The 25,193-nt window shown below is 42.5% G+C and overlaps 1 protein-coding gene across 1 annotated transcript in view; it reads right to left on the bottom strand.

The window, feature by feature from the left end:
* si:dkey-112m2.1 (transmembrane protein 132C) overlaps nt 1-25,193 on the bottom strand; it is a 184,126-nt gene that overhangs the window by 64,687 nt on the left and 94,246 nt on the right. The window contains exon 4 of the mRNA XM_004538248.3: nt 15,193-15,336. Coding sequence (XP_004538305.2) covers nt 15,193-15,336 — 144 coding nt within the window. The remainder of the gene's footprint in view (nt 1-15,192; nt 15,337-25,193) is intronic.

The following is a 25,193-nucleotide window of genomic DNA, read 5'->3' on the forward strand; positions in this document are numbered from 1 at the left end:
AAATGGCTGAAACAAGTGCAAACATGATGAAACGCACGCACACACTGTAAAGCACACATTGTTGGCTCGAATTTAATTCCATTTATCCCGGTGTCTCGTTGCATTCTCACTCGAGACGTGTTGTTTGTAGATAGCGGCCCTACGAACTTTGGTTTGCAGGCTTGCATCATTGTGTAGGTGTTGTAAGGCTGTCTTGTCAATCTTTTAGGTTAAACCTTACTCCTCCACACTTACAGCAGGGGTTCTCTCTAGCAACAATAGACAAATTGAATGTAGTGACATGTGTCATGATCCCATAGACTTTGAAGGTGAAAAATGCTGGAGAGTTCTGTTTCTTCTGTGATGTTTGTTTGGGTAAGTGTTTCAGATAGTGCCCATGCTGAGTTGTACACATACAGTACAAGCGGGACTCTGTAAATATTTACATTAAGACAGCACCATGTAGTTTTGCATATATCAAAGCACATAACCTCATTTAGAGATGTACTGGTTTACATAAAGAGAGCTTCTACTTTTACATCTGTCAAGCCTGAATAAACACCTGAGCCCCTTTTTATGCAAAGGTCACATCATATGTTATACCTGGAGATTATTTATATTACAACACATAGGTTACAAATCTGAATTTAAGCATGATAATTTAAAGCAGTACATGAGGAGATAAAAGGGGAAGGATCCAAAACAAACTGGTCTGCCAGTATTAAAAGACTGCATCTTAACTGTTACTAAACCATGAACAATGAACAAATGTCACGCATGAGGAGACGTTCAGTTTAAATAGATTACACTGGTTTTGCAGTGTAGGTGCAGTAATCACATAACTACCAATGAACAAGGCCATTGTAAATTACTTTTAATGTAACTCTTTATCAATTAATTTACTTTCCTAGGAATGCATAGCATGTGGCTTGTGTGCGCTTTACTGGTCAATAAACAAAAAAGCAGCGTCAGTTTTTTTCATTCAAAATGTTTTTGCGAGAACATATTGATCTGCACAACAAACAGGTTATTTGCTCTGTGTGTGTATTGTTTGTTGAGTTTATGACTTGCTAACAGGTGTTGGTGAAAACCCAGTGCTGTTGGTATTTACAGAGAAAGTGCAGTGACAAGATTGCATGTAAAAGGTGGGACTGATTCTGTTGCATAAAAAGAGACATTTTGCGCCATGCAAAATATACAGAATATTTTAAAAACGCACGTAAAATGATTTATTATCATTTGCAACTCGCAATTTATTGCTAAGTGCACCAATATTTAATGCGCCAAAAAAGCATGTCTTAGTTCATTTCGATATTTTAGACTTAGACTTAGATCCTCCAATGACTTATGTGGCATATCGGGCTCGATCTTGTGCCCGGGCTTCAGCTTCTTCCAGTGATATATTCGATGTCTAGGTCTTGATGGAATGACCTCCGCCAGGTGTTGCGGGGACGTCCTCGTGGTCTTTTAACACCCAGGGGTTGCCAGCGCATCGCTGTTTTTGGAATCTGTGCGTCATCCATGCTGAAGATATGGCCGGCCAGTGGGAGTCTTCGGCATGCGACGACTTTGTGAAGTTTGACCGTGCCACTCCTTTGCAGGACCTCCTCGTTGGTGATGTGGTCGGTGTAGCGAATCTTCAGAATCTGGCGAAGACATCGCTGCTGAAAGACGTCGAGCTTGGTGTTGATGCAGGTCGACACCTTTCAAGTCTCGCTGGTATAAATGGCGGTTGGGATCACGAATGAATTAAGCAAGCGGAGTTTGATCATTTCAACATCTACCACTAAAAATGTCTGGAGAGGGACCCTGGACATTTAAGCCCAGGACCTTCTTGCTAACCTCCTCCACCACATATCTGAGAGTGGAAATAATGCCTTGAAATACATGTATAGCCACAGGGTTAGATTTAAATTTGTCTCTGATTGTGCTGCAGTGTTCAGCTATGAGAGATTTTCAAGATCTCCTTGTCTAACCAGTCCACATGGACATTTAAGCACGCCTATGACACTGACAGTAGAACATGAAATTACCCTTTTAATGTTGTATTTTTCCCATAAGAGGGTGGGTGAATTGACACGCGAGACCACAAGGGTAATTTTCAGAGGGAACAGAGCTGAACATAATGAAGGAAATGTGAGGGCGATAGAGAGGGAAGACAGCATCTTAAGTAGGTTAGAAGGCCTTTTAGAAAAGCAGAAGAAGGCTGAGAAAAACACTTCTTATTTGCTAGATACATATCAGGAATGTGAGATTATTTTGAGTGGGTTTTAGCAAGGCAACTAGATTGATATTGAATTATACAGGTCTTAAAAATTATTTCTCTCTCTCTCTCTCTCCCTCTCCCTCTCTCTCTCTGGATACAAGAGTAATCACTGGAACTGCGTAACTACTTAATTCTATTAAAATAGGACACACAATATTTCTTAAGCGAAGTGGGATGATAAAATTCACTGTGAATAATAAAGTTTCTGTGAGCTCACACTATAAAGAATAGCCTTAGTTTTTTCTTTAATTAGCTGTAAATCTATGAAATTAATGTTGAAACAGTGAACCGAACATGTTTTCCTAGTTCATAAGATTATGGAATTCCTGTAACGAAGCATCTGATCCTGTATAAAATAAGTAAAATGCCTTCAGCAATTTAACACGTACTGGGTAAAAAATGAATTCCCATCAATAATAACAGAAAATAGAAGTAATTACACAAAACTGTGTACTGCAGCATTGGAGTCCAATTTAAAAAGAATATGGCAGCTAGCAGGCACCGTTCAAAGGGGTGCCTGCCTGAATATATAGGGATTCAACATCCATTGAAAAGTGCTGTGTGGTTTCAACTTCCTGTGCTAACTTCATGACTCTGATGAAGTGTTCAATAGTACAGTTTTTACCTGTGGTTATAGAAATTAATACAACAAAAAACTGAAACTAGTCAGGAACTCCATTTGTGTGCATGTTCAGATTAATAACCTCATTCAAATAAGGTTTTAACCCTGCTGTGAAAGCACTGACTTGTGAAGTTGGTCTGTAGTCCAACTTTCTGTAGAAGTCAGCATTAGTGAGATGTTTTCATCTCCCAATCATATGACATCCTATCTAATATGACCTTCATTTATCAGCACTCTGAATAACCTGTGTCATCTTTTTTCCTTTGAAGGAAGATAAAATTTGAGATTTTTCTTTTAATAAGAACCAATTTTCAGTCACCAGACCAGTGAGTTTGTCTGCTACACCTCAAATGACAGCTATCAAAATAATGTGTACTTTATTTGGAAAGGATCATAGGCTATGTTGCAGGTATTCCATAGTACTAGAACCACCAAGGGGGTCATTTTGACCCCTTTTCATTTTAGAATTGAGTAACTCTTACAATAACATCCAATAATCTCATGTTTCATGACTTTTCCTGAAATGAGTTTATCACGCAGTGAATTTGGGGGTGTGTGGGATAAAGAGAGAAAAAAAAAAGAAAGCTGAGCACCATCAAGGATGTCAGTTTGACTTCCATAGAAATCAATGTAAAATGCCGCAGTCAACATTCTTATTGTTGACATGCTTTTTCATATGAAGGCTGATATGACAGGAGCCAGAGGTAGCTAGATACGATTGATAGAGAAATAGGCAGTAGACTAAAACATGAATAATTAAAAGGTAGGACTGAACGGGTCATAAGTCAGAGCAGAGCAGAGAGCCTGGCAGGTTGCTGGCTGTGCAGAACAGTGTGAAAAGTACTAATCTGAGGAAATAAAAACTAAAATCCCAACTAGAGCAACCGAATCGGACAGATTTCAGGCCTGAGGAGCAGAGCTGAGGAGCTGAAGGGCTGCAGACTGAGGCGGAGCAGTGTGGACGGTGGATAAGAGAGGATGACTTGGCTGCAGGCCTAGTGAAGAGGAGGCAGAGGTGGACAAGTTGATAAAACGTCACTGTTTTAATTTTACAATCATAGTTTTTGATATGTTATGTATATTGTTCTGTGGCACTGTTTGTCCGTTAGTGAATTCTAAAACATATTTTGTCTTTATGATCTGAAATGAAATAATCTCAAATATTTGTAAAACTAACGAAACCTCCATAATCTTAAATACTTATTTTCCCTGAAAAAATCCTTTTGCATTCAATTAGATAAATCTGAGGTTTGAATGAGGACTTCTTCACCCAAACCAAGCATCTGGAAAATCACGTCAGACAAAAAGAACATACACAGGCTTGAATAAAAACGTGCATCATTACTTTTTTCCCTACCTGTCACAAACTGAATGCCTTGCTGCTACCCACTGAAAAGGAACTGAACTTAGAATTATTTGTTTGTCATTTCAATATTCAGCGGTTTCAAAAGCTTCAGAAAATGTAATAAAAAAAAAAAAAAGCTGGCACATTCTTGATACAGATCCAGCACTTAAGCAGTGTTTTTTTCTGCACCCTCATGCACAAAAGACCTCCTGACCTATGTAACATGTTGGCTGGCGCATCTTCCCACTCCATCGCACTCACATTCACTCATTCTGTTGTGGTCATTGCCAATGATGCCATTTCACATATAAAACTAATTCATCCACCCCCTAAATGGGAAAGAAATACAGCATAAAAAAGGTCATTTTGTGTTCTACTGTGAAAACCTTGTAGAATACTTAAATCTCCATGTGGATTGGATCACCATCTTTACAAACCTGCATAGCTGAACACTTCAGCGCTACTGAAAACACAACATAGTAGGGAAAAACAATATTTCACCTCAGATAGAGTTAATCAAAAATCCATTAAGAGGGGAATAGTCTTACTTAGGTTGATTCACTTTCTGCATTTAATTTTTGCCTGACACTAGAAAAACAGACAAAACAGACCAATAAGAGCAGGTATCATACTCAGTCTTTATTATTCTGAAATTGTTCTGCAATGTAAAATTATGATGACTTTAAATATCATCTATAGCACATAATGAAATGCACTATTAATATCATCATAAGATTCCAAAGAGAATCAAGAAAAATCTTTGTGCGCAACAAACAAAGCTGAAAATTAATACCAGATGTCCGTGATCGTTGGGCCCCCAGGAGGCACTGCGTTAAAAACAGCTATGATTCTGTCATGGAAATCACTGATGAAGAAATGCCCCCATTTTCTTTATACAATACAAAAACCGTGTGTGTGTGTGTGTGTGTGTGTGTGTGTGTGTGTACTGTATATATACTTCACCAACACAATTGATTTGATAAAAGTCTGTGCAATGCATTCATTTGAAGCTGTTTTTCTTTGCCGTACCAAGTAGTGGTTACATGCTGCTGCTCTTGACTCACTCTGTGAAATAAATTGACGTTCATTTATGCTCTCAGACAAAAACAAAACTAAGAAACAGATGATGAGAGTACATTTCTGTTGATATAAATGGGTGGGGATGTCACCCGTACAAGCTTAAAAATAAAACAGTAAGCAAGAAATAGAGATTTGAACTTAGAGACATCTAAGTAAGACCAATTCATCTGTCCAGATAATCTGATTCAGTTGTTTTGTTTATACCCCCTAAACCACACAGTACAACATTCCTCTGCTTTAATAGCAGAATGTGTCAACAATCTAAAACAGAATTGCCCTAATGCCTGTACCATTCTTCTGAGAAACGTGAATAAATGCAACTTTAAGAATTGTTTAAGGAGACATTCAAGGCTGGTAACCTCCAGAAATCTGAAGACCATGAAAACAGGTAAGTCAAGTATGAGGCACAAGTCATTCACAACTAAATACACTTTTTTTTAATCTCCAGGTTTGAAACCATAGAAAACCCAGAAAGATGCTGAGGTGCTGGAGTCTAAAAACAGTGGGCTTAAGATAGAGTGGAAGTCTCAGAGGGTCAGACTGCCAATGTCTTTCAACACTTCGATGAATGTAATCCCATTTGCTCCAACAACATCAGTGCCTCTATTCTAAAGACAAACAGTTTTGGATTTACCCTGCTGTGCCAGCCCATTTTCCCTAATTTTCTCTCTCCACAAACACACACATCCATCCACACAGCCTGGGAAACGTCAAGCAGCCTAGTTCTACACCCCAAGGAGTGCAATGAGGTTTAACCCGTGGCCCTAAACTAAAGACTTAATAAGTAACTAATTAGAGAAACAGCTCTCATATGCTCTCTGATGCCACACAGGATAAACCAAAGATGTGAGAGCCGAACACTGAAGATGTAATTTCCACCCTTGTGCACCTTGTGTCAATATATCCACTATTACTTAAACAGCGTATAGTTGTGTATCCCTCAAACAGGGATCAGTCTTTTTTGTGTGTGTCATGGCCTATTGCCATTTACAATCAGTGCCTGATGTATAGCAGTTAAGTCCAATTAATTCTTTGGTTCTTATATTTGGAAAGCAACTTCAAGTTTTCTGGAAAGCAGAAAAATTGACCTCTGATCTTGACCTTGAGTTGAAGGTCACAGAGATTTGAACTCGTCTGAGATTTTTAGTAGATGTACCTGTGGTATCAATTTCCTACATTCCTACATTGCTTTCCTACATTTCCTACATTGCTTCATTCTTGAAATTGATATCAATATCAATATCAATTTCCTACATTGCTTCATTCTTGACTCCTCCTTGAATCGCTACCTTATCGTGGTGGAGGGGTTTGTGTGTCCCAGGGATCCCAGGGGCTATGTTGTCTGGGGGCTTTTGCCCCCTGGTAGGGTCTCCCATGGCAAACTGGTCCTGGGTGAGGGACCAGACAAAGAGCGATTCAGAAGACCCCCATGAAAAGAATATCGAGGGAACAGTTTACCCTGCCCGGGATAGGGTTACCGGGGCCCCGCCCTGGAGCCAGGCCCGGGGAGGGTGCCCGAGGGCGAGCGTCTGGTGGCCGGGCCTTAGTCCATGGGGCCCGGCCGGGCACAGCCCGAAGAGGAGACATGGGCCCATCCTCCCACAGGCCCACCACCCGCAGGAGGCGCCATAGGGGTCGGGTGCATTGTGAGCCGGGTGGCGGCCAGGAGCGGAGGCCCTGGCGGACCGACCCCCGGCTGCCAAGACTGGCAATAGGGACATGGAATGTCACCTCTCTGGTGGGGAAGGAGCCTGAGTTGGTGCGTGAGGTTGAGAGGTACCGGCTAGATATAGTTGGGCTCACCTCTACGCATTGTCTGGGCTCTGGAACCAGTCTCCTGGAGAGGGGCTGGACTCTGTCTCAGTCTGGAGTTGCCCCTGGTGAGAGGCGGCGGGCTGGGGTGGGTATTCTTATATCCCCTCGGCTTGCTGCCGGTACGTTGGGGTTTTTCCCGGTGGACGAGAGGGTTTGTTCCCTGCGCCTTAGGGTCGGGGAACGGGTCCTGACTGTCATCTGCGCTTATGCGCCGAGTGGCAGTTCGGAGTACCCAGCCTTCTTAGAGTCCCTGGGGGGGGTGCTGGAAGGTGCTCCACCTGGAGACTCTGTTGTCCTGCTGGGAGACTTCAATGCTCACGTGGGTAACGACAGCGAGACCTGGAGGGGCGTGATTGGGAGGAACGGCCTCCCTGATCTGAACCCGAGCGGTGCTTTGTTATTGGACTTCTGTGCTAATCACAGTTTGGCCATAACGAACACCCTGTTCGAACATAAGAGTGTCCATAAGTGCACGTGGCACCAGGATGCTCTAGGCCGTAGGTCGATGATCGATTTTGTAATCGTATCACCAGACCTGCGACCATATGTTCTGGACACTCGGGTAAAGAGAGGGGCTGAGCTGTCAACTGATCACCACCTGGTGGTGAGTTGGATCAGGTGGCGGGGGAGGACGCTGGACAGACCTGGTGCACCTAAACGCGTAGTGAGGGTGTGCTGGGAACGTCTAGCAGAGGCCCCAGTCCGCGAGATCTTCAACGCACACCTCCGGCAGAGCTTCAACAGCATTCCGAGGGAGACTGGGGACATTGAGTCCGAATGGACCATGTTCAGCGTCTCCATTGCCGAAGCTGCTGCATTGAGCTGCGGCCGCAAGGTGGTTGGTGCCTGCCGTGGTGGTAATCCCCGAACCAAATGGTGGACACCAGAGGTGAAGGGAGCCACCAGGCTGAAGAAGGAGGCCTATCGGGCTTGGTTAGCCTGTGGGACTCCGGAGGCAGCCGACAGGTATCGACAGGCCAAGCGGAATGCGGCTCGGGCAGTGGCTGAAGCAAAAACTCGGGTGTGGGAGGAGTTCGGAGAGGCCATGGAAAAAGACTTTCGGACTGCCTCGAAGAGATTCTGGCAAACCGTCAGGCGTCTCAGGAGGGGAAAGCGGTGCTCTACCTGCACTGTGTATAGTGCTGGCGGAGCGCTGTTGACGTCGACTGAGAAAATTGTCGGGCGGTGGAAGGAATACTTCGAGGACCTCCTTAATCCCACTGACACGTCTTCCGGGGAGGAAGCAGAGTCTGGGGATGAGGGGTGTGACCCACCGATTTCCGGGGGCGAGGTCACTGAGGCAGTTAAACAACTCCTTGGTGGCAGAGCCCCTGGTGTCGATGAGGTCCGCCCCGAGTTCCTGAAGGCTCTGGACGTTGTAGGGCTGTCTTGGTTGACACGTCTCTGCAATGTTGCGTGGAGATCAGGGGCAGTACCTGTGGACTGGCAGACCGGGGTGGTGGTCCCCATCTTCAAGAAGGGGGACCGGAGGGTGTGTTCCAACTACAGGGGGATCACACTCCTCAGCCTCCCCGGGAAAGTCTATGCCAGGGTGCTGGAGAGGAGGGTTCGTCCGCTAGTCGAACCTCGGATACAGGAGGAACAATGCGGTTTTCGTCCTGGTCGCGGAACACTGGACCAGCTCTTTGTCCTCTCGAGGATACTTGAGGGTGCATGGGAGTTTGCCCAACCAGTCTACATGTGTTTTGTGGACCTGGAGAAGGCATTCGACCGTGTCCCTCGGGGCGTCCTGTGGGAGGTGTTGCGCGAGTATGGGGTGTCTGGCCCATTGCTACGGGCCATTCAATCCCTATACAACCGTTGCAAGAGCTTGGTTCGCATTGCCGGCAATAAGTCGGACTCGTTCCCGGTGGGTGATGGGCTCCGCCAAGGCTGCCCTTTGTCTCCGGTTCTGTTCATAATTTTTATGGACAGGATTTCTAGGCGCAGCCAAGTGGCGGAGGGCTTTCGCTTTGGTGGCCTCAGAATCTCATCTCTGATTTTTGCGGATGATGTGGTTCTGTTGGCTTCATCGGGTGAGGGCCTCCAGCTCGCACTGGAGCGGTTCGCAGCCGAGTGTAACGCAGCGGGAATGAGGATCAGCACCTCCAAATCTGAGGCCATGGTTCTCAGCCGGAAAAGGGTGGAGTGCCCACTCCGGGTCGGGGATGAGTTCCTGCCCCAAGTGGAGGAGTTCAAGTATCTCGGGGTCTTGTTCGCGAGTGATGGGAGAAGGGAGCTGGAGATCGACAGACGGATTGGGGCTGCGGCTGCAGTAATGCGGACGCTGCACCGGTCAGTCGTGGTGAAGAGGGAGCTGAGTGTAAAAGCGAAGCTCTCAATTTACCGGTCGATCTACGTCCCTACCCTCACCTATGGCCACGAGCTGTGGGTAGTGACCGAAAGAACGAGATCGCGGATACAAGCGGCGGAAATGAGCTTCCTCCGAAGGGTGGCTGGCCTCTCCCTTAGAGATAGGGTGAGAAGTTCGGCCATCCGGGAGGGGCTTAGAGTAGAGCAGCTGCTGCTCCACATCGAAAGGAGCCAGCTGAGGTGGTTCGGGCATCTGGCAAGGATGCCCCCTGGGCGCCTCCTGGGCGAGGTGTTCCAGGCATGTCCCACCGGGAGGAGGCCCCGGGCAGACCCAGGACACGCTGGAGAGATTATATCTCTCGGCTGGCCTGGGAACGCCTTGGTATTCCCCCGGACAAGCTGGAGGAGGTGGCTGGGGAGAGGGAGGTCTGGACCTCTTTGCTTAGGCTGCTACCCCCGCGACCCGACCTCGGATAAGCGGATGAAGATGGATGGATGGCTTCATTCTTGAGTTGTTCACAACGTTGGGTATCGACGCTACCCGCTAGCCTGCCAGCCCCACCAGTCCAACCAGCAGAGTGACAACATCAGACTTTTACACTGAGGGGTAAAACCATACTAAAGGAATCCACCTTGTAAAATCCTCTCATACCAGAAGATCATGAATAAGGTTTTTATCTGAAGCTTGTTCAGCTTGTTCTTTGACAGCGTGCATCCATCTTTGAGAAGCAATATTGTAATCTTTGATGTTGATTATGTCGAGGACGTTGTCATTGTCCTCGCTCTAACCTAGACACTGAGTGACATTTAATTTCTCTCTGTTTGTTATTTAACGCTGTTCATCCAAATTTGGCACTACACTTCCAGATAGAATGGCTATTGAGAAAAACAGCACGCATAAATTTAGCCAAAAAAATAGCTATTATCCAACTTATCAGTAAAAACACACAAATAAAGAACTGGCAGATGACACAGCATTTATCTTTTAGTGATTAGATCAGGTAATATATTTTATGGTCACTGATTGAACACTCAATTCACTCTATTCATAGTTAAATCTTGCCAACAGTGTTTAGTTGTTCACAAATTATGTCATATCAATTAGTGCAGATATGATATTAAGTTTTAGTCTTAATATACAGTACCTAAGTTATTTTGTACACTTGTTAAAACAGCAAAAGAAAGCATTGTATATGCTGGATGTACTTTAAAGAAAAATGTATAACTGTATAGGAAACTGTTGCTGACTGAGCTTAAGTTAGGTACAGTTAACTCAGAGACACCCTGATGTTGCCTGGGACATGATCTAGCTGACCTTTTTCTTTAAGACAGGAATCTAGGTTTGATGAGTTTACACATGGGGGTGTCCATGCGTCAAGAGGAGGGGTCCAGAATTAACATGAAACTATGTTTTCTATGATTTTTGCAGTGATTTGTGGGATTAACAGTTCATTTACAGGTATTACACCTATACAAGTGGTGCATCCATGTTCAGATGAGGCTTTGATGGTCCATAAGTGAAGTTCACTGAACTAAAGAATGTGGTTTGATGATGGTTGACGTGCTTTCCAAATAGAAGGTTTTTCCTCCTAGCAAGGAAATACAGGTGCAGCAGTCAGAGTATTGCTGAAAGGAATCTCCTGAGAAATTTTCAGAGGCCCAGTGAGAAACAAGAACCATTCCAGGCATAGCAGACAGCCCAGGCAGTGGTTGAGGTCGAAGGTTGAGCTGTTTGGGGCCCATCATGAGATCAGATTTCGGAGCCACAGCAAGGACCACGAAGCTGCGTTGGAATGAGACCTGTGCTAAGGGGGCTTTCCAGAGGCCAACAGAGGAGATTGTGGACAACAGACGGGCACCTGAAGGATTAGGGGAGCGTGCCAAGCTCCATCGACAGCGCAGGAGTCCAAGGATGGCATCATGATTCTGTGAAAAGCACAGGAACCAGAAGCTATGGTGTTGCACCATGACCACTTCTACAAGACTGCTGAGGTGACTCAACAGGTGGGATCATAACAGCAGTAAAGATAACTGGATCCAACACTCTTTCCACAGAAGGGTTTTTCTGCAGAGGATGGAGAGTGGAGGAGTCATAAGTATCCCCCACAGGACGAAGGCCTGAAGTGAGGTGATGGGGGTTGGTAGAGGCCATAAAACAGGAGTGCTGACGAGGCCTGCAGCTTTGGAGATAGCTGAAAGCCTCATCGACAAACAAAATCAACTAGTATGTTTGAATGCCTATGCTACATACATTTGGACTCTGGTCCTATGGACAGTGATGGAAAAAACTGGAAGAGACATTTATGACGCCCTGCAGAACAATGTATGAACGTGTGATTAAAATGTGATTTTTTAGTCTGAAGTCTAAATTTTGTCATGGTGAGTTAAAATGTACTGGACCTGAGAACTCATGATACTACCCTACTTATTTAAGGTAGACACATTAACAGTTACTGCTTATTTCTGTAATCTCTATTTATCACGATTATCTGTGCCTTCTCGAAATAGCTTCCAAGTCCACCTTTGACTTTAATAGATCATGGCGCTGCAGAGATTTCTCTCTTCCCCTTTTGTGGCTATGTTGTCAGTTTTCATTACCTAAGAGGGAAAAATGCTTTCATCTAAATTCCCTAAAATCTATGTTTGCTATTATAACTTTTGTAAGGTTTTATATTACATTAAATCTTCTTGTTTCCGCTGGTCTCTTTAGGGGTCTGCCTACATCTCACCCTATCACATGCATCCTCTTCTGTCACACCTGCCCTCTGCATGTCCTCCTTCACTACATCCATGAGTCTGCTCTGTGGTCTTTCCTCCTACCTGGAAGCTACATAACAACATCCTTTGTCTAGCATATCCACTATTTCACCTCCGCATGTTTTCAGACCATCTCAGCTTTGCCTCTCTAACTTTGCCTCCAAACTGCTCAACCTGATTTGTCCCTCTGATATACTCATTTCTAATCCTGTCCATCTTGGTCACTCCCAGTGAAAATCTTTATCTGCCACTTCCAGCTCAGCCTCATGTCTTCTTTTTAGTGCCACTGCCTCCAAACTATACATCATAGTAGGTCTTACAGCCATCTTGTAAACATTTCCTTTCACTGCCATCCTTCTGTCACAAATCTCCCCTGACACTCGTCTCCACCCACTCCACCCTGCCTGCACTCTCTTCTTCACCTCGCTTGGACTCACCTCCCCTGTGCACTGACATTGGTATTACATTGGCTTTGGCACAAAATAAATATTGTGGGAAGATCTGCACTTTCCAACTTTAATCAACTGGTGGATTAAAGTTGCTCCTTTAGGCACCAAATGTTTAAAACTTTTACTGACAGTAGTATGCAATGACACAGATTATAACAGCAGGAAAGAATAAAGCTAAATGTGTACAAGAAAAGACAGGGAACACTGCTGGAGGCAATGTGGTGTTGCTTCGTGGCCTCCAATGAAAGTGGGCAGATGAAGTGACAAAACCACACAAACTCTCTACTGAGGTCGAACTGCCCCGCCATCATCCTCGGGGTATACATCTTTGAAGCTCTCCTACTGATTCTGTTTTAATGCTCAGCAAAGTAGGTTGATGGACATCTGACCAATATCTTTTAGTCAATGCAGTCAAATAAAATGTCTCCCTGACTATGAACATACTACTGATGAGTACGAAAAAAGTATGTCAAAAGCAAGTACGAGAGTTAAAGGATTATACACGTATTTAAGTGAAAATTATTCTAGATTGTTTTTTCTTTTGTTATAGAGTCTCAGCCCACCAGCTGGGACTCTGACCAGTGAAGTTTATTTGAAAAACCTCTGGGAGACAGTGGACAATAGGATCCCCCTGCTCAGGAGACGAAGCATACTGTGATTTGTGTATTTTATGTTATTTACATACCTTTATTTTTTATGTATTCCACATATTTTTATCTTTTCAATAAAATAGAAAAAAAACAAAAAACATGACAGCTGCCGTCTACCAGTTTACAACCCTCAAAGAGATTCTTAATTACAGTTATGGTCATTTCATGCACAGGTGTAGTAAATAACAGAACACTAAATAAGTTACAGATTTTCCACATTACTCAATTTGATGAATAACCCACAAAACTTGAAAGCCCAGGTTCGTGGTCATTTCAATACTTCAAGGCAGTCTTTTGCTGAGTGGTGAATTGCAAGGTATAGTACGCAGTCAACATGTATGACCTTGATATGAGCGGTCCTGTATAATTCACTGTATCTTCCCCTCAGCAGGGCTGTGAAAGAGAAACATGTAAATGATAGATGACTTGTCTTTCATCACTGCCGTCACCTTGACACCCAGGAGGAAATAACAATCCAGCCAGTGGGGTGTGTCACTTCCTGTGTGGAGCTACTTTGTCTTTTCCTAAAGCCATTTAGCTGCAGAAGTGAATGTCAAGTACTGTAGACTGCCACGCACAGAGACACGCACACAGTTATCACTCACTGATTGAAAACAGCCACCTCTGAGCAACAATCACCTACATGCAGTGCTTTAAATCCTTTTGACACATAATGACTTTAACTAAGTTTGTTCTTGTAAATACTTTTAAGTAATTGCATTGTATAGTTGTAAATTAGAGGTTTGCTAGATTTCAGCATATAAAGTATATAATATTTATATACATTTTACCTGATAACCACTTAAGTGTAGCATAATTACTAGTTACCAGCACATGAAGGTTTCACAATCTCAAAATGTTTTTAACACGTCCAATAATACTTACACATCTGTGTCAGTTTATCTTATTGTCTTGGAAATCTGATTTTTATACTAACAGCTCTTTGATATTTCTTGAATCCTCTTTATATGTAACACTAGTTGTCTCTGCTTGTAATTAGAGTATCACACCATGCTATAGACATTTTTGGATAGAAGCTGCAAAGGATCAAGTATCAGTACCAAACTGCAACAACGTGAAATCTCGAGAGGTGTCTGCAGTAAAACAAAGTCTAAATAACTTGCTTAATGTAATGTATGTATACTTGACATTCAATTAATTTTATAAGACTTGAAAGTTTGCGATAGTACAAGATGTTAACTGGAAAACCATATTTGTTGTTCACCGTTTTCAGCTGTGCATTTGGTTTCCCATAGCAGGACTGTTCATGTTTGACTGATACTTAATGCATCATGCATTATGTAACAGTGGATTTCAATAAGCTGTGCGTACACAGAAGGCGTAGTGTGCCGAGATGCTCAGTGTGACTATGTATGTGTGTTTAAGTCCAATACTAAATTTAGGGTCGGCTGAGGTTTTTCGAAGTGCTCAGTACCTGAACCCCTCTAAAAGAAATTGTACCTATGCAAAACATGCTGAAAATAAACTTAAGTGTAACATTTGCTTTTGTTGCATTTGCAGGCAAAGTATATGTATTTTGATGAATGACTTTAATGTGCAATTACAATGCTACATGTTCAGATATCCTTTTAAGTATCTAATGGTATGTAGACAGAAAGAAAAATATCAGATATTACCAAAATTATCCTTTAAGTCCAAGCATACCTTAGACTTTATGTTCCTCAAACAATTCATTTTATTGACTACACTTGGGACTAGCTGAGAACCTGCATGAATGGCAGTGCCAAAGATTAATGTTTAATAATGTTCTCCTTCATACTCTTTTTTTTGCAATCGCTCTTTCAGCACCTGAGAAACCAAGCGGGGTGCTGCTGTTTGGTTGTTCAGCAGGGATGTAAGGTTATTATTTCAGTCACACACTCATTAATTCAGTAGAAGGAGGGAGTCAGACGGACCTTTGACTGAAGCTGTTCTCCTTCCTGTGGCAGTGCAGGGTGACAACTCTGTGACCTTCACTTCTGACATCCTGACTCACCGTCCACATAACTGGGTTACTGGCTCTAGCTCCCAAGAATGCCACTCCATCTTTCAGCTTGACCCTGAAACACAGAAATATACTGGTCAAAAGTCCATCCATCCATGAGCATGACAAGGAATGGATGGAGCCTATCCCAGAATGGTGGTGGTGGGGGTGTGTGTGTGTGTGTGTGTGTGTGTGTGTGTGTGTGTGTGTGTGTGTGTGTGTGTGTGTGTGTGTGTGTGTGTGTGTGTGTGGAAGAAAATGTGGCAACTCCCACTAACAGTCAATTAGGAAGAAGGAAAACGGAAAAAAATGAGAAGAATCAGCAGCTGAAACATTAGAGACTGTAAAGGTTAAGCACAACACTTAAGAACCGTCGAATGCTGCTGGATGGTCTATGCTTGAAAAAGTTTACAAGTCAGATTTATTCTATTAGCAGTCGTAACACCAGGATGACAGATGGCATGCTAGCTGAACTAAGGAGTCAGGGTTAGTGAGTTTAAATTAAATTCTGCAAAAGTTAAACAGAATTAGCAAACACACTGTAGTATCTTGTATGGCAAGTCTTGTTTTGCAAACAAAAATAAGGGCAACAACTTGGCACCAAGCACCATTTCAGACAAATTGTGTCCATTTTTTTCCCTCTCCAGTATCTACCGCTTTCATGCCACTTCTACCTGCGTCCCACCCTTTTCCCCCCTGCAATCGCTTCCATTACTCATGGTCACAGTCTGTGGGAGGATACTGAGATAGTGAGAAACCATGACCTCCCCTTCTTCCAGTATGTCAGCAGCTGCTTTCTGCATTTTCGTCTGTCACATGAAGTTACTTCCAGTTCTTTTACAACATGCCAACCCGCTCTTTTTCAAACCTTTGGGACAAATGTAGCCGTATGTATCAAGTAGAAAAGGAAGCAGAAGAGGAAGATAGATGGCACGTGAAAGCTGCTCTAAAGTAAAACACCGGAAAACAAAAAGAAAAAAAAAGTGAAAGTGAAAAGGAACATTTTCATTCACTAAAATTTCAGCGCTGGGTAATTTTCCCCCTACATCAAAATAATTGAAGACTGTTCTCATTCTGCATCTTTGAAAGACTTGTAAAGGAAGAAAAAAACATGAACGTTAACGGGGGGAGATGACATGACATTCTGTGAAGCAGTGCTTAGAAGAGAACAGTCATTACATCTTCCATGTTCAACCAGTCTCCTTTGATCTTATCATGGTCGCTGCTGCGGTAATAACTGGCCTTGTGTTGGTCGCTGCCTCTGACGAGCAAAGATAAAGGCCGCTGGTGTGGAAGGCGCAGGCAATAACTAGGAGGAGACAGCTGATTGCTGTCTGCCCCCCTGTATCCAAGTTGTCACCTTAGCCACAGCACAGTAATTACCACAAACTTGCAAGCAGATGTAGCACTGACAGAGAACTACAAAAGGACCAATAATCAACTAATTTCATGCAGCATTCTGTATGCTGCATTGATCACATCTCAAACTCCAATTTCACAGAATAAATGCACTGCATTTTCCTTATTTTCCACATCAGTTTCTAGCTGGTGCAAAATGAACTTGAACAACAAGTTGATTTGTCTGTTTATGCTGATACCTGCATTTACAGGGGGCGGTTGGCCAAACTTAACTTTTACAATATGCTCTGCATTTCAGAGTAAATGATCAGTTAATCAATACGTTGTAGTTGATGAATTACACTCCACTACAGTGTCGATGTGCTCTGTGTTCTTTCTTTCTTACTATAATATTCTATTTTTCCTGAAATTCATCCACTCTTTGACGTAAAAAACAAAGCATCTCCTATAGGGTCGGAGCAGGGGGCTGAATTAAGAAATGGCATGTTGTAAATGAGATTGGTTTGGCTAATGTGATTTCTGGGGGAGGGAGGACAAACGGGGGGGAGGCAATAAAGGAAAGCAATTTGAAGGGAGCTCTCCTTTCACATGCATCAGCACATGAAGCTGCCTCATTAATTCCATGAAACCGTGCATCAGTGGGATGAGTATTTACAGATGAGATGAGGTTGTCAGAAAAGACAGGTTTCAACTCCACCCAACTGAGGCTCAGAAATGACACACCAGAATGGCCATAGTCCAAATAACATGTCAGCACACCTTCCACTCTTACATCCATCTTGCATACTGAAAGAAATACCTATGTGCATTAATATTAATGCACTTTACACAGCAGGAAATTGAACAGGATACAAAAACACATTGCAAACATCCTGTAAGATCAGGTGTTGTACGTTACGTATTTCAATCTGGTAATTGCCCTGGATGATTAGGTAAGGAATTGCCAGCTATTGTGGATAACTATTGTGGCTTTGGGGCTTGGGGAAGTATGCCCGTTTCAAATATTATTGGAATTCATCTAATATTTCACTCAAAAACAGAAATCTAATAGTGGTGCTGCAGAAAGTCATTAAGAATTCTCCTTTGAGCTCAACTGCACCAAATGTCATGACAATCTAGCCTACAGTTGTTGAGACTTTTCACTCTGCTGGACCAAACTGGGTGGCAGACAATCAAACCAACACACTGAATAAAATATACATGCATGCATTTATGTTTTCAGATGCCAGCAGTTCCAGCTTAGCGGCCCCACCAGTAAAGGCTGAATCACCTTCATACACTATTAGGGCCACTTTCTACTAGAGATGGCACGATACCACTTTTTTTTATGTCCGATACCGATACCGATATCATAAATTTGGATATCTGCCGATACCGATATGAATCCGATATAGTGTTTTTTAACCAACAAAACTGTTTTTTAAAATATCTTGCTGCATTTTGCAAGTCTGCAAGTTCATACTCAAGTTTAAAACAACAACTACACTAAAGCTATTCTGTTATACCTGTATACAAAAAAAATATTTCATAGTTCAGCAATACTGATCAATCTAATAAACTTAAACCTACACCATCCTCCCTATTCTGGTATTTTAAAGAGTACTTAGTGTAAATATTAAGCAATCTAACTAATAGGGTTCCAACTCCCAGCAACAACAAAAATAAATAAATAAAAAATAGGGAACCACCCCTCACGCTCCACCTCATGATGCTTAATCGACGTAATCAACCTTAATTTGATGCAGTGCGAAAAAAAATGCACAGAAATCAATTATTTTTCAAGAAATATTAAATAGATTCAACATCTTTCTTCAACAAAATTGCAGACTGCACAGATGGTACCTTCCCAAAGTAAAGAGTACTATAGCTTACTAGGGTATATATATTAGACTTAATAGTCACTATATACAGTAATTGACTTCTATTCATTTTACATCAAATTAAAACTTTGGCTGTCAGATAATTATTTATTAAAAGCTCGACATTTTAAATGAGAATAAGAAAGAAAAGTATGTCTTTGTGCCCCCTTTTCCCAGTTAATGCCCTATCGGCCCCCCTGGCTAAACTTTGCTAGATCCGCCCCTGCACAGTTACCAGCCGTCAGCTACGTAGAAAAAGATCCTCGAGTAGAAAGTAATAATAAATAAATTCTAACAACAGCTGATCAAGCTTAAACGTGCTGCTGTTGTTCAGCCGCTGGTTTCCTCTTTCTGGTGCAAAGTGGGCCAAAAACAAACAAGAGAGACGTACTCCCGACAGAAAAGCCGATCAGCTGATCATTAAGCAGTTTCATGATTGAAGTAGCAGCCGGAGAGCGAGAGGCAGTCGCTCCTTAAGCTTAACGCAGGAGTGCTTTACAAACATTCAGAGATGGACTTACACACTTGCTTTACTTCTCTCGGGGATAACTTTGTCGGAGATGAAATGCTGGGTTGCTAGCGAAGCTCCACATGCTATCCAGACCACCGACAGGTCCCGCATGCCACAGCCGCTCTATCACGTGATGCATACTGCTCCGACGTGCTAACGTTCTGAGGTGAGTTACGGCGGGTTGCAAGTTTTGTGAGGTGCTTTCGTGATATTTAATGGATCGGATTACATTTTTTATTTTTCTCCGATATCCGATCCAGTAATTTAGGTCAGTATCGGACCGATACCGATACGTAATATCGGATCGGTCCATCTCTACTTTCTACTCACTGTAGAGCCTGCAACAAAATTGTATATCGTTTTTCATTAACTCTGATTTCCAGTTTATTGTAAGGGATTATACAGGTTTTGCCTCAGTGCAATATAAAAAAAAAGGGTAAAATAAAAAAATAAAGAGGTGCCATTAACTTTAAAAAAATATAAATAAATACTATTATGAGTACTATTCACGATTTCCTCTTAAGACACAGGGGATCCAGAGAAACATAACAGTGCAAACAGTTAAACATGCCATAATTGACATACAGGTAAAGGCCCCAGGAGACAGACTGGATTAAGCATAAAGCAAACCTGTTTATTGAAGCTGTTTGCAACGTCAAAGCAAAACTAAATCCACACACAGGGCAGAGGGACAGATCACAGACACTCTGACAAGAAAGGTGCAAGTTATTTATACACACAGGGTTAATTAGGGGAAGTGGACACAGGTGGGGAAAACACAGATGTGCAAACAGTCAAGGTCCTGTGACAAGGAGAAGTAAAACTGAATACAATACATATTCAATTCAATTTTAATTCTAAAGTGCCACCTTACCCCAACAATAAGACAACCCGCTTCAAGCAAAAGCTTGGCCACAGTGGGAAGGAAAAACTCTGTTTTAACAAGGAAAAACCTAGAAAGCAGGCCCAGGGAGGGGCCTGTTAATGAAGTTAATAAATGTGTGAAAATGACATGAGAAACAAATTGTCAAAATAAAATGTGCTGCAGTTTAAAAAATAATAAATATTCCTCTACAGTAGATTCAGGAGAAAACAGCCTTTGGCTTTCCTACAAAGTGCCCCCTTTTAACTCTCATTTGAAGATCTCCATACAGGGAAGAAGGAAACATCCATTTGCTAATATCAGGAGTAGGACTTTAAAGTTTATGACTTAATATATTTGTAAAAATGGAATAACTATGTGTTCACGAACTCCAGATTCAAACTTGTGAATGATTATTTTTTTCTATTCTTTTTTTTTTTTAAACACAGGAGTGTGGCTGCTAATCTCTTTCAGCCCTTCACAGCAGCTGCCAACAAAGCCAACAAAATGTGAATGTATTTTCTTCTAGAGATGTCCATTATAACTGCAGGATGTTGCAGTTAGCAGCTTCGGTGCTGGAAGTTAACAATTTGAAAGAAGAAGCTGCATAACTAAACTTTGTCACGAATTCGAATGTCAACGAACAGGCAACTGTTTGACACACAGCATGAATACTTCTAGGATTTTTGGTGAGCCTCCTGCCACTGTGAACACATTTCACTTCTCTTTTATTTAGTTAACGATAGTTTTGACCCTGAAACAGCTGTGCTTAGTGAGTTCATGAAACGGTGAAGCAGAACGAGATCTGGATGATCTCCTCAAACAGCGTCATCTCTGCTCTTACAGATTGCAAGCGCTAAAAGTCAGTTTCTGATTTGACTGATGTTCGTGCTGTTGACTGTTTCAAGAGCTAAAAATCAGAGGGAGGGGGTTGAATATTTATCCCCGCAGGAGATAAAAAATAATCAAGCAGAGGGAGGGAAATCCCTCTCTCCCTAAGCACACACCCTGGTAATACACAGTTGATGATCACTAACTAGGAGATCTTTTTATTTTAACTGCTGATATTGGGATCGTTGAGAGTTATAAATATCTAGGTGTGGTACTTGACCGTAAACTGTAGTGGCATCATGCTGATGCCACTACTAAAAAAGTTCAACAAAGACTGTTCTTTTTAAGGAAAATGAAATTTTTTAATGTCTCATCTGAGATGTTGTCTTTGTTTTATAGAAGTTTTATTGAATCTGTGATGTCCTTTTGTATCGCTGCCTGGTTTGCTAACTTGACGGTGAAGAATAAGAATCGGTTGGGACTTCTGGTAAAAACTGCTAGCAAAATTTCAGGGCGCTGGCAAGATGGAATTTTGGCCATTTACAATAGAAATGTGCTTAGAAAGGCGCTTTCTATTATTAATTGTTTGAACCACAGTGAGTTTGAGTTGTTGCCGTCCGGCCGCCGTTTTAAAGAGACCCTGGGGGGAAGACTAAAAGACTCGAGTTTTCTTTTATCCCTACGGCATCTTGTCTCCTGAATTCCTGAAGGCTCTGGACATTGTAGGGCTGTCCTGGTTGACACGCCTCAGGGCGTGGAGATCAGGGGCAGTACCCCTGGACTGGCATACCGGGGTGGTGGTCCCCATCTTTAAGAAGGGGACCGGAGGGTGTGTTCCAGCTACAGGGGGATCACACTCCTCAGCCACTCTGGGAAAGTCTATGCCAGGGTGCTGGAAAGGAGAGTTTGTCCGCTAGTCGAACCTCGGATACAGGAGGAACAATGCGGTTTTTGCCCTGGTTGCAGAACACTGGACCAGCTCTTTATCCTCTCAAGGATACCTGAGGGCGTATGGGAGTTTGCCCAACCAGTCTACATGTGTTTTGTGGACTTAGAGAAGGCATTTGACCGTGTCCCTCGGGGTGTCCTGTGGGACGTGCTACGGGAGTATGGGGTGTCTGACCCATTGCTATGGGCCATTTGATTCCTATACAACCGTTGCAAGAGCTTGGTTCGCATTGCCGGCAATAAGTCGGACTCGTTCCCGGTGGGTGATGGGCTCCACCAGGGATGCCCTTTGTCACCGATTCTGTTCATAATTTTTATGGACAGGATTTCTAGGCGCAGCAAAGTGGCGAAGGGCTTTCACTTTGGTGGCCTCAGAATCTCATCTCTGCTTTTCGCGGATGATGTGGTTCTATTGGTTTCATCGGGTGATGGCCTCCAGCTCGCACTGGAACGGTTCGCAGCCGAGTGTGAAGCAGCGGGAATGAGGATCAGCACCTCCAAATCTGAGGCCATGGTTCTCAGCCGGAAAAGGGTGGAGTGCCCACTCCGGGTCGGGGATGAGTTCCTGCCCCAAGTGGAGTAGTTCAAGTATTAGTGGTAGGGGCTCAGAGTAGAGCTGCTGCTCTTCCACATCGAAAAGGAGCCAGCTGAGGTGGAAGATTTCAAAACAAAAGCTTGCTTTGGATACGATAGTCTGATTTTAATCACTCTGACAGGATAGACAGTCACAGGATTTGAGACAGAAAAAATTTAAAATGCAGGAATAATTGCCTTTAATGACCTTTAATAGAGTACACACATACTCATTTAAAACTGAGGCAGGACAGATTTGGAATAAACAAAAAACCCAGGACCCAGAAAATGAGGAACAGCATATTACCTTGAAAGGAAAAGTTCACTTCAAGATAATAATAACTAGACGGCATTTAGCAAATGATTGCACTTTCAGGTATTATATCCTGCTGTCACTCAAAAGCATCCTTTCTTACATGATGTGTAAATGGCCTTTTGATAATAATGGAGGAGAATAGGTTAGGTAGGTGGTGGGGGTGATGTTGAGAGCATAACGGTCTCAACATCAGGGGAGATCTTGGTGTTAAAGGTATGTGAGCAGAAAAACAGATTAGCTGTGAGGATTAAAAAAGAAGGGTGTTGTGTCAGGGTGGGTGAAAAAGGCCAGAGTATGGGGAAAACATCCAGCAGTGGAAAGAAGCTAAAGTGAGAGATAATGGATAAGAAACTGGAATATTATATATATAGCAATGGCATTTGCTGTGTGTTCTGATTATACATTTTCAACCAAAAGAGACAGAAATTTATGTCAGTGCCATTATCAAGAGGCTACCTGAAAGGTTTTGAGCTCTAAGTTATAATAATTTTAGTTTAAATGAAAAGAAAAGGGAGAGAAATTATCCCTTGTATTACCCTTAAGGAGAAAAAAAACAACAACTCCCTTTTAACAGGAAGAAACCCTCAGCAGAACTAGGCTCAGGGAGGGGTGGACATCTGCCACGACCTGTTGGGGTGAGGGGAGCAAGAGAGGACAAAATCATGCTCTGGAAGAGAGCCGGAGATTATTAATAATATAATTGTTTCATCGCAGAACAGGTAAGGGTTTTGATTTTTGTTCTAAGAATGAACACATTAGGGGAAGTCAGCATTAAAAGAAAACTTTTAGTGAATATAAATGAACGTGAGCACAACAGTTTTGATTTGAGCTGTGTCACAAAAAGTACCTTTGGTTCCTACATCACCTAACACCTCTTACAAAGGGGTGTTAGGTGATGTAGGGTCACAGCACTTATATATACTTGAAACCAATGAAAGGGAAAAAAATAGATTGCAAATTGCTCTGGTTGGTAAACTCATTGTTAAGCATATTCCAAATTGATTTTAAAGAGGTATTTTAGCTGAATTTAATCTACAAACAGAAGGGTAAAATTGGCCAAATTGCATTTAGGTTATTTAGTCAGCCTGTGTTCCATAATTCTCAAACACCTGCAGCTAAATCCTGTTACAAAATATAAACAGACAAGCTGTTGGGTATAACAGCCTAGATTTTCTTTAGGCTTTTCTCTGTTGCTCTATATCCCTGTCCTCAAAAACGAAATAATCTTCACCAGCACGGGGTAAAATTGAATTAGAAAGTAGCCCCTGACAGCACAACCAGGCTGGGACCTGGACCAATAAATTAGGAGAATGAAACAGGGCTGCACAGGAGCTTTGAGTCAATTAGCTGAAGAGTAGTTGTTGGCGGAGTGTTTTTCGGGGCGAGTGGACACAGGCAGATGTGGAGATAAAGAGAGAGCTAATTCAATTAATGAGTTTGATGCTGTTCCTCCCATTATCAAAGCTAGTTAAAAGTGCTGGTGCGTAGCAATGTTGAGAACTGAGGACAAGATTACCACTATCCAGATAAAGAGTGCACACCAGACAATGCTCATCTCCACCCATGCATGCCGCTGCGTTTCTCTCCATCTCAACCCTTTGTGTCTTTCTCAGCACATCTCTTTTCCCATCTGCTTTTGTCTGTCTTTATCTTTTTCCTTTGAAACATTATGCTCCTCCTCACTGCATCTACACACCCAAACCTCCCTCACCTCAACTCCATACCTCTAGAGTTCTCCATCTGTCTTTGGTGTTCTGCATTTATTCATAAAAAAATGAATCACACATCCTTGAATCGGTCATGCTTATTAATTTTATGTAATGACCTTATCTTGGTTGATAAATTTTCATCAGACAATTTGAAGCACTAATGAGTGAAACATGTTAATTAAGAAAAGCGTGTACAAATAGCCGACAGTTTGCAGGAACTCCTTCCTAGTTTGCAGTGTTTTGGTCCAGCACACCTGTAATTAGGACTTCATAGGGTATGAGACCGCTGCTGAAAGTGTTCACAGGTAGTCTTTCTACCACTGTGGTCCAAGCTTTGATGAGAAATATACCACAAGCAGTAGCAATGTCTCAGCTGTTGAATTGATTAAGCAACTGGTAATGTTCATGTGGCTTTAGTTTACATCTTCTGCCATTACTACAGTAGTTTAAATTTCAATTTGTCAGCACTGTCTTTGCTTTCTTTATGGTAAGTATTAAAAACCAACACAGGTTTGTTTCTGCTGTCTCTTGTAATCATTGTGCATAAAATCAGTTGGTGATCAAATCCATAACCTTTACATTTTGGGACCAAAAGACGTACCAAATACGTCTGTTGGTTCAAAAAATAAATATTTGTTTTGGACTTTAAAACAATTCAGACATGAATGATTGACATCTTTATCTGTTCAAGTGATCAATCGCTCACCTAATCATCTGCATCCATGATGATTAGGTGAAAACTGAAAAGTGCTGAAACTAAAGGCTTAAATGGCCTCTAACTTTACCTTTCTTATTTTCACTTCTTTCTACCATTCCATGTGCGAAAGATACAGGGAAAAAAAAACTACCATGTTTTCGTGAGTTATGCTTCATTTTTTTTTAGTTCTTTGGGTAACTGCTATAGCTCAGGAGATCAGGAGATCAGGAGATCAGGAAATCAGGAGATCAGGAAATCAGGTAGCCCT

This window comes from Maylandia zebra, linkage group LG7, assembly GCF_041146795.1.
Source record: "Maylandia zebra isolate NMK-2024a linkage group LG7, Mzebra_GT3a, whole genome shotgun sequence".
NCBI classification, from domain to species: Eukaryota; Metazoa; Chordata; class Actinopteri; order Cichliformes; family Cichlidae; genus Maylandia; species Maylandia zebra.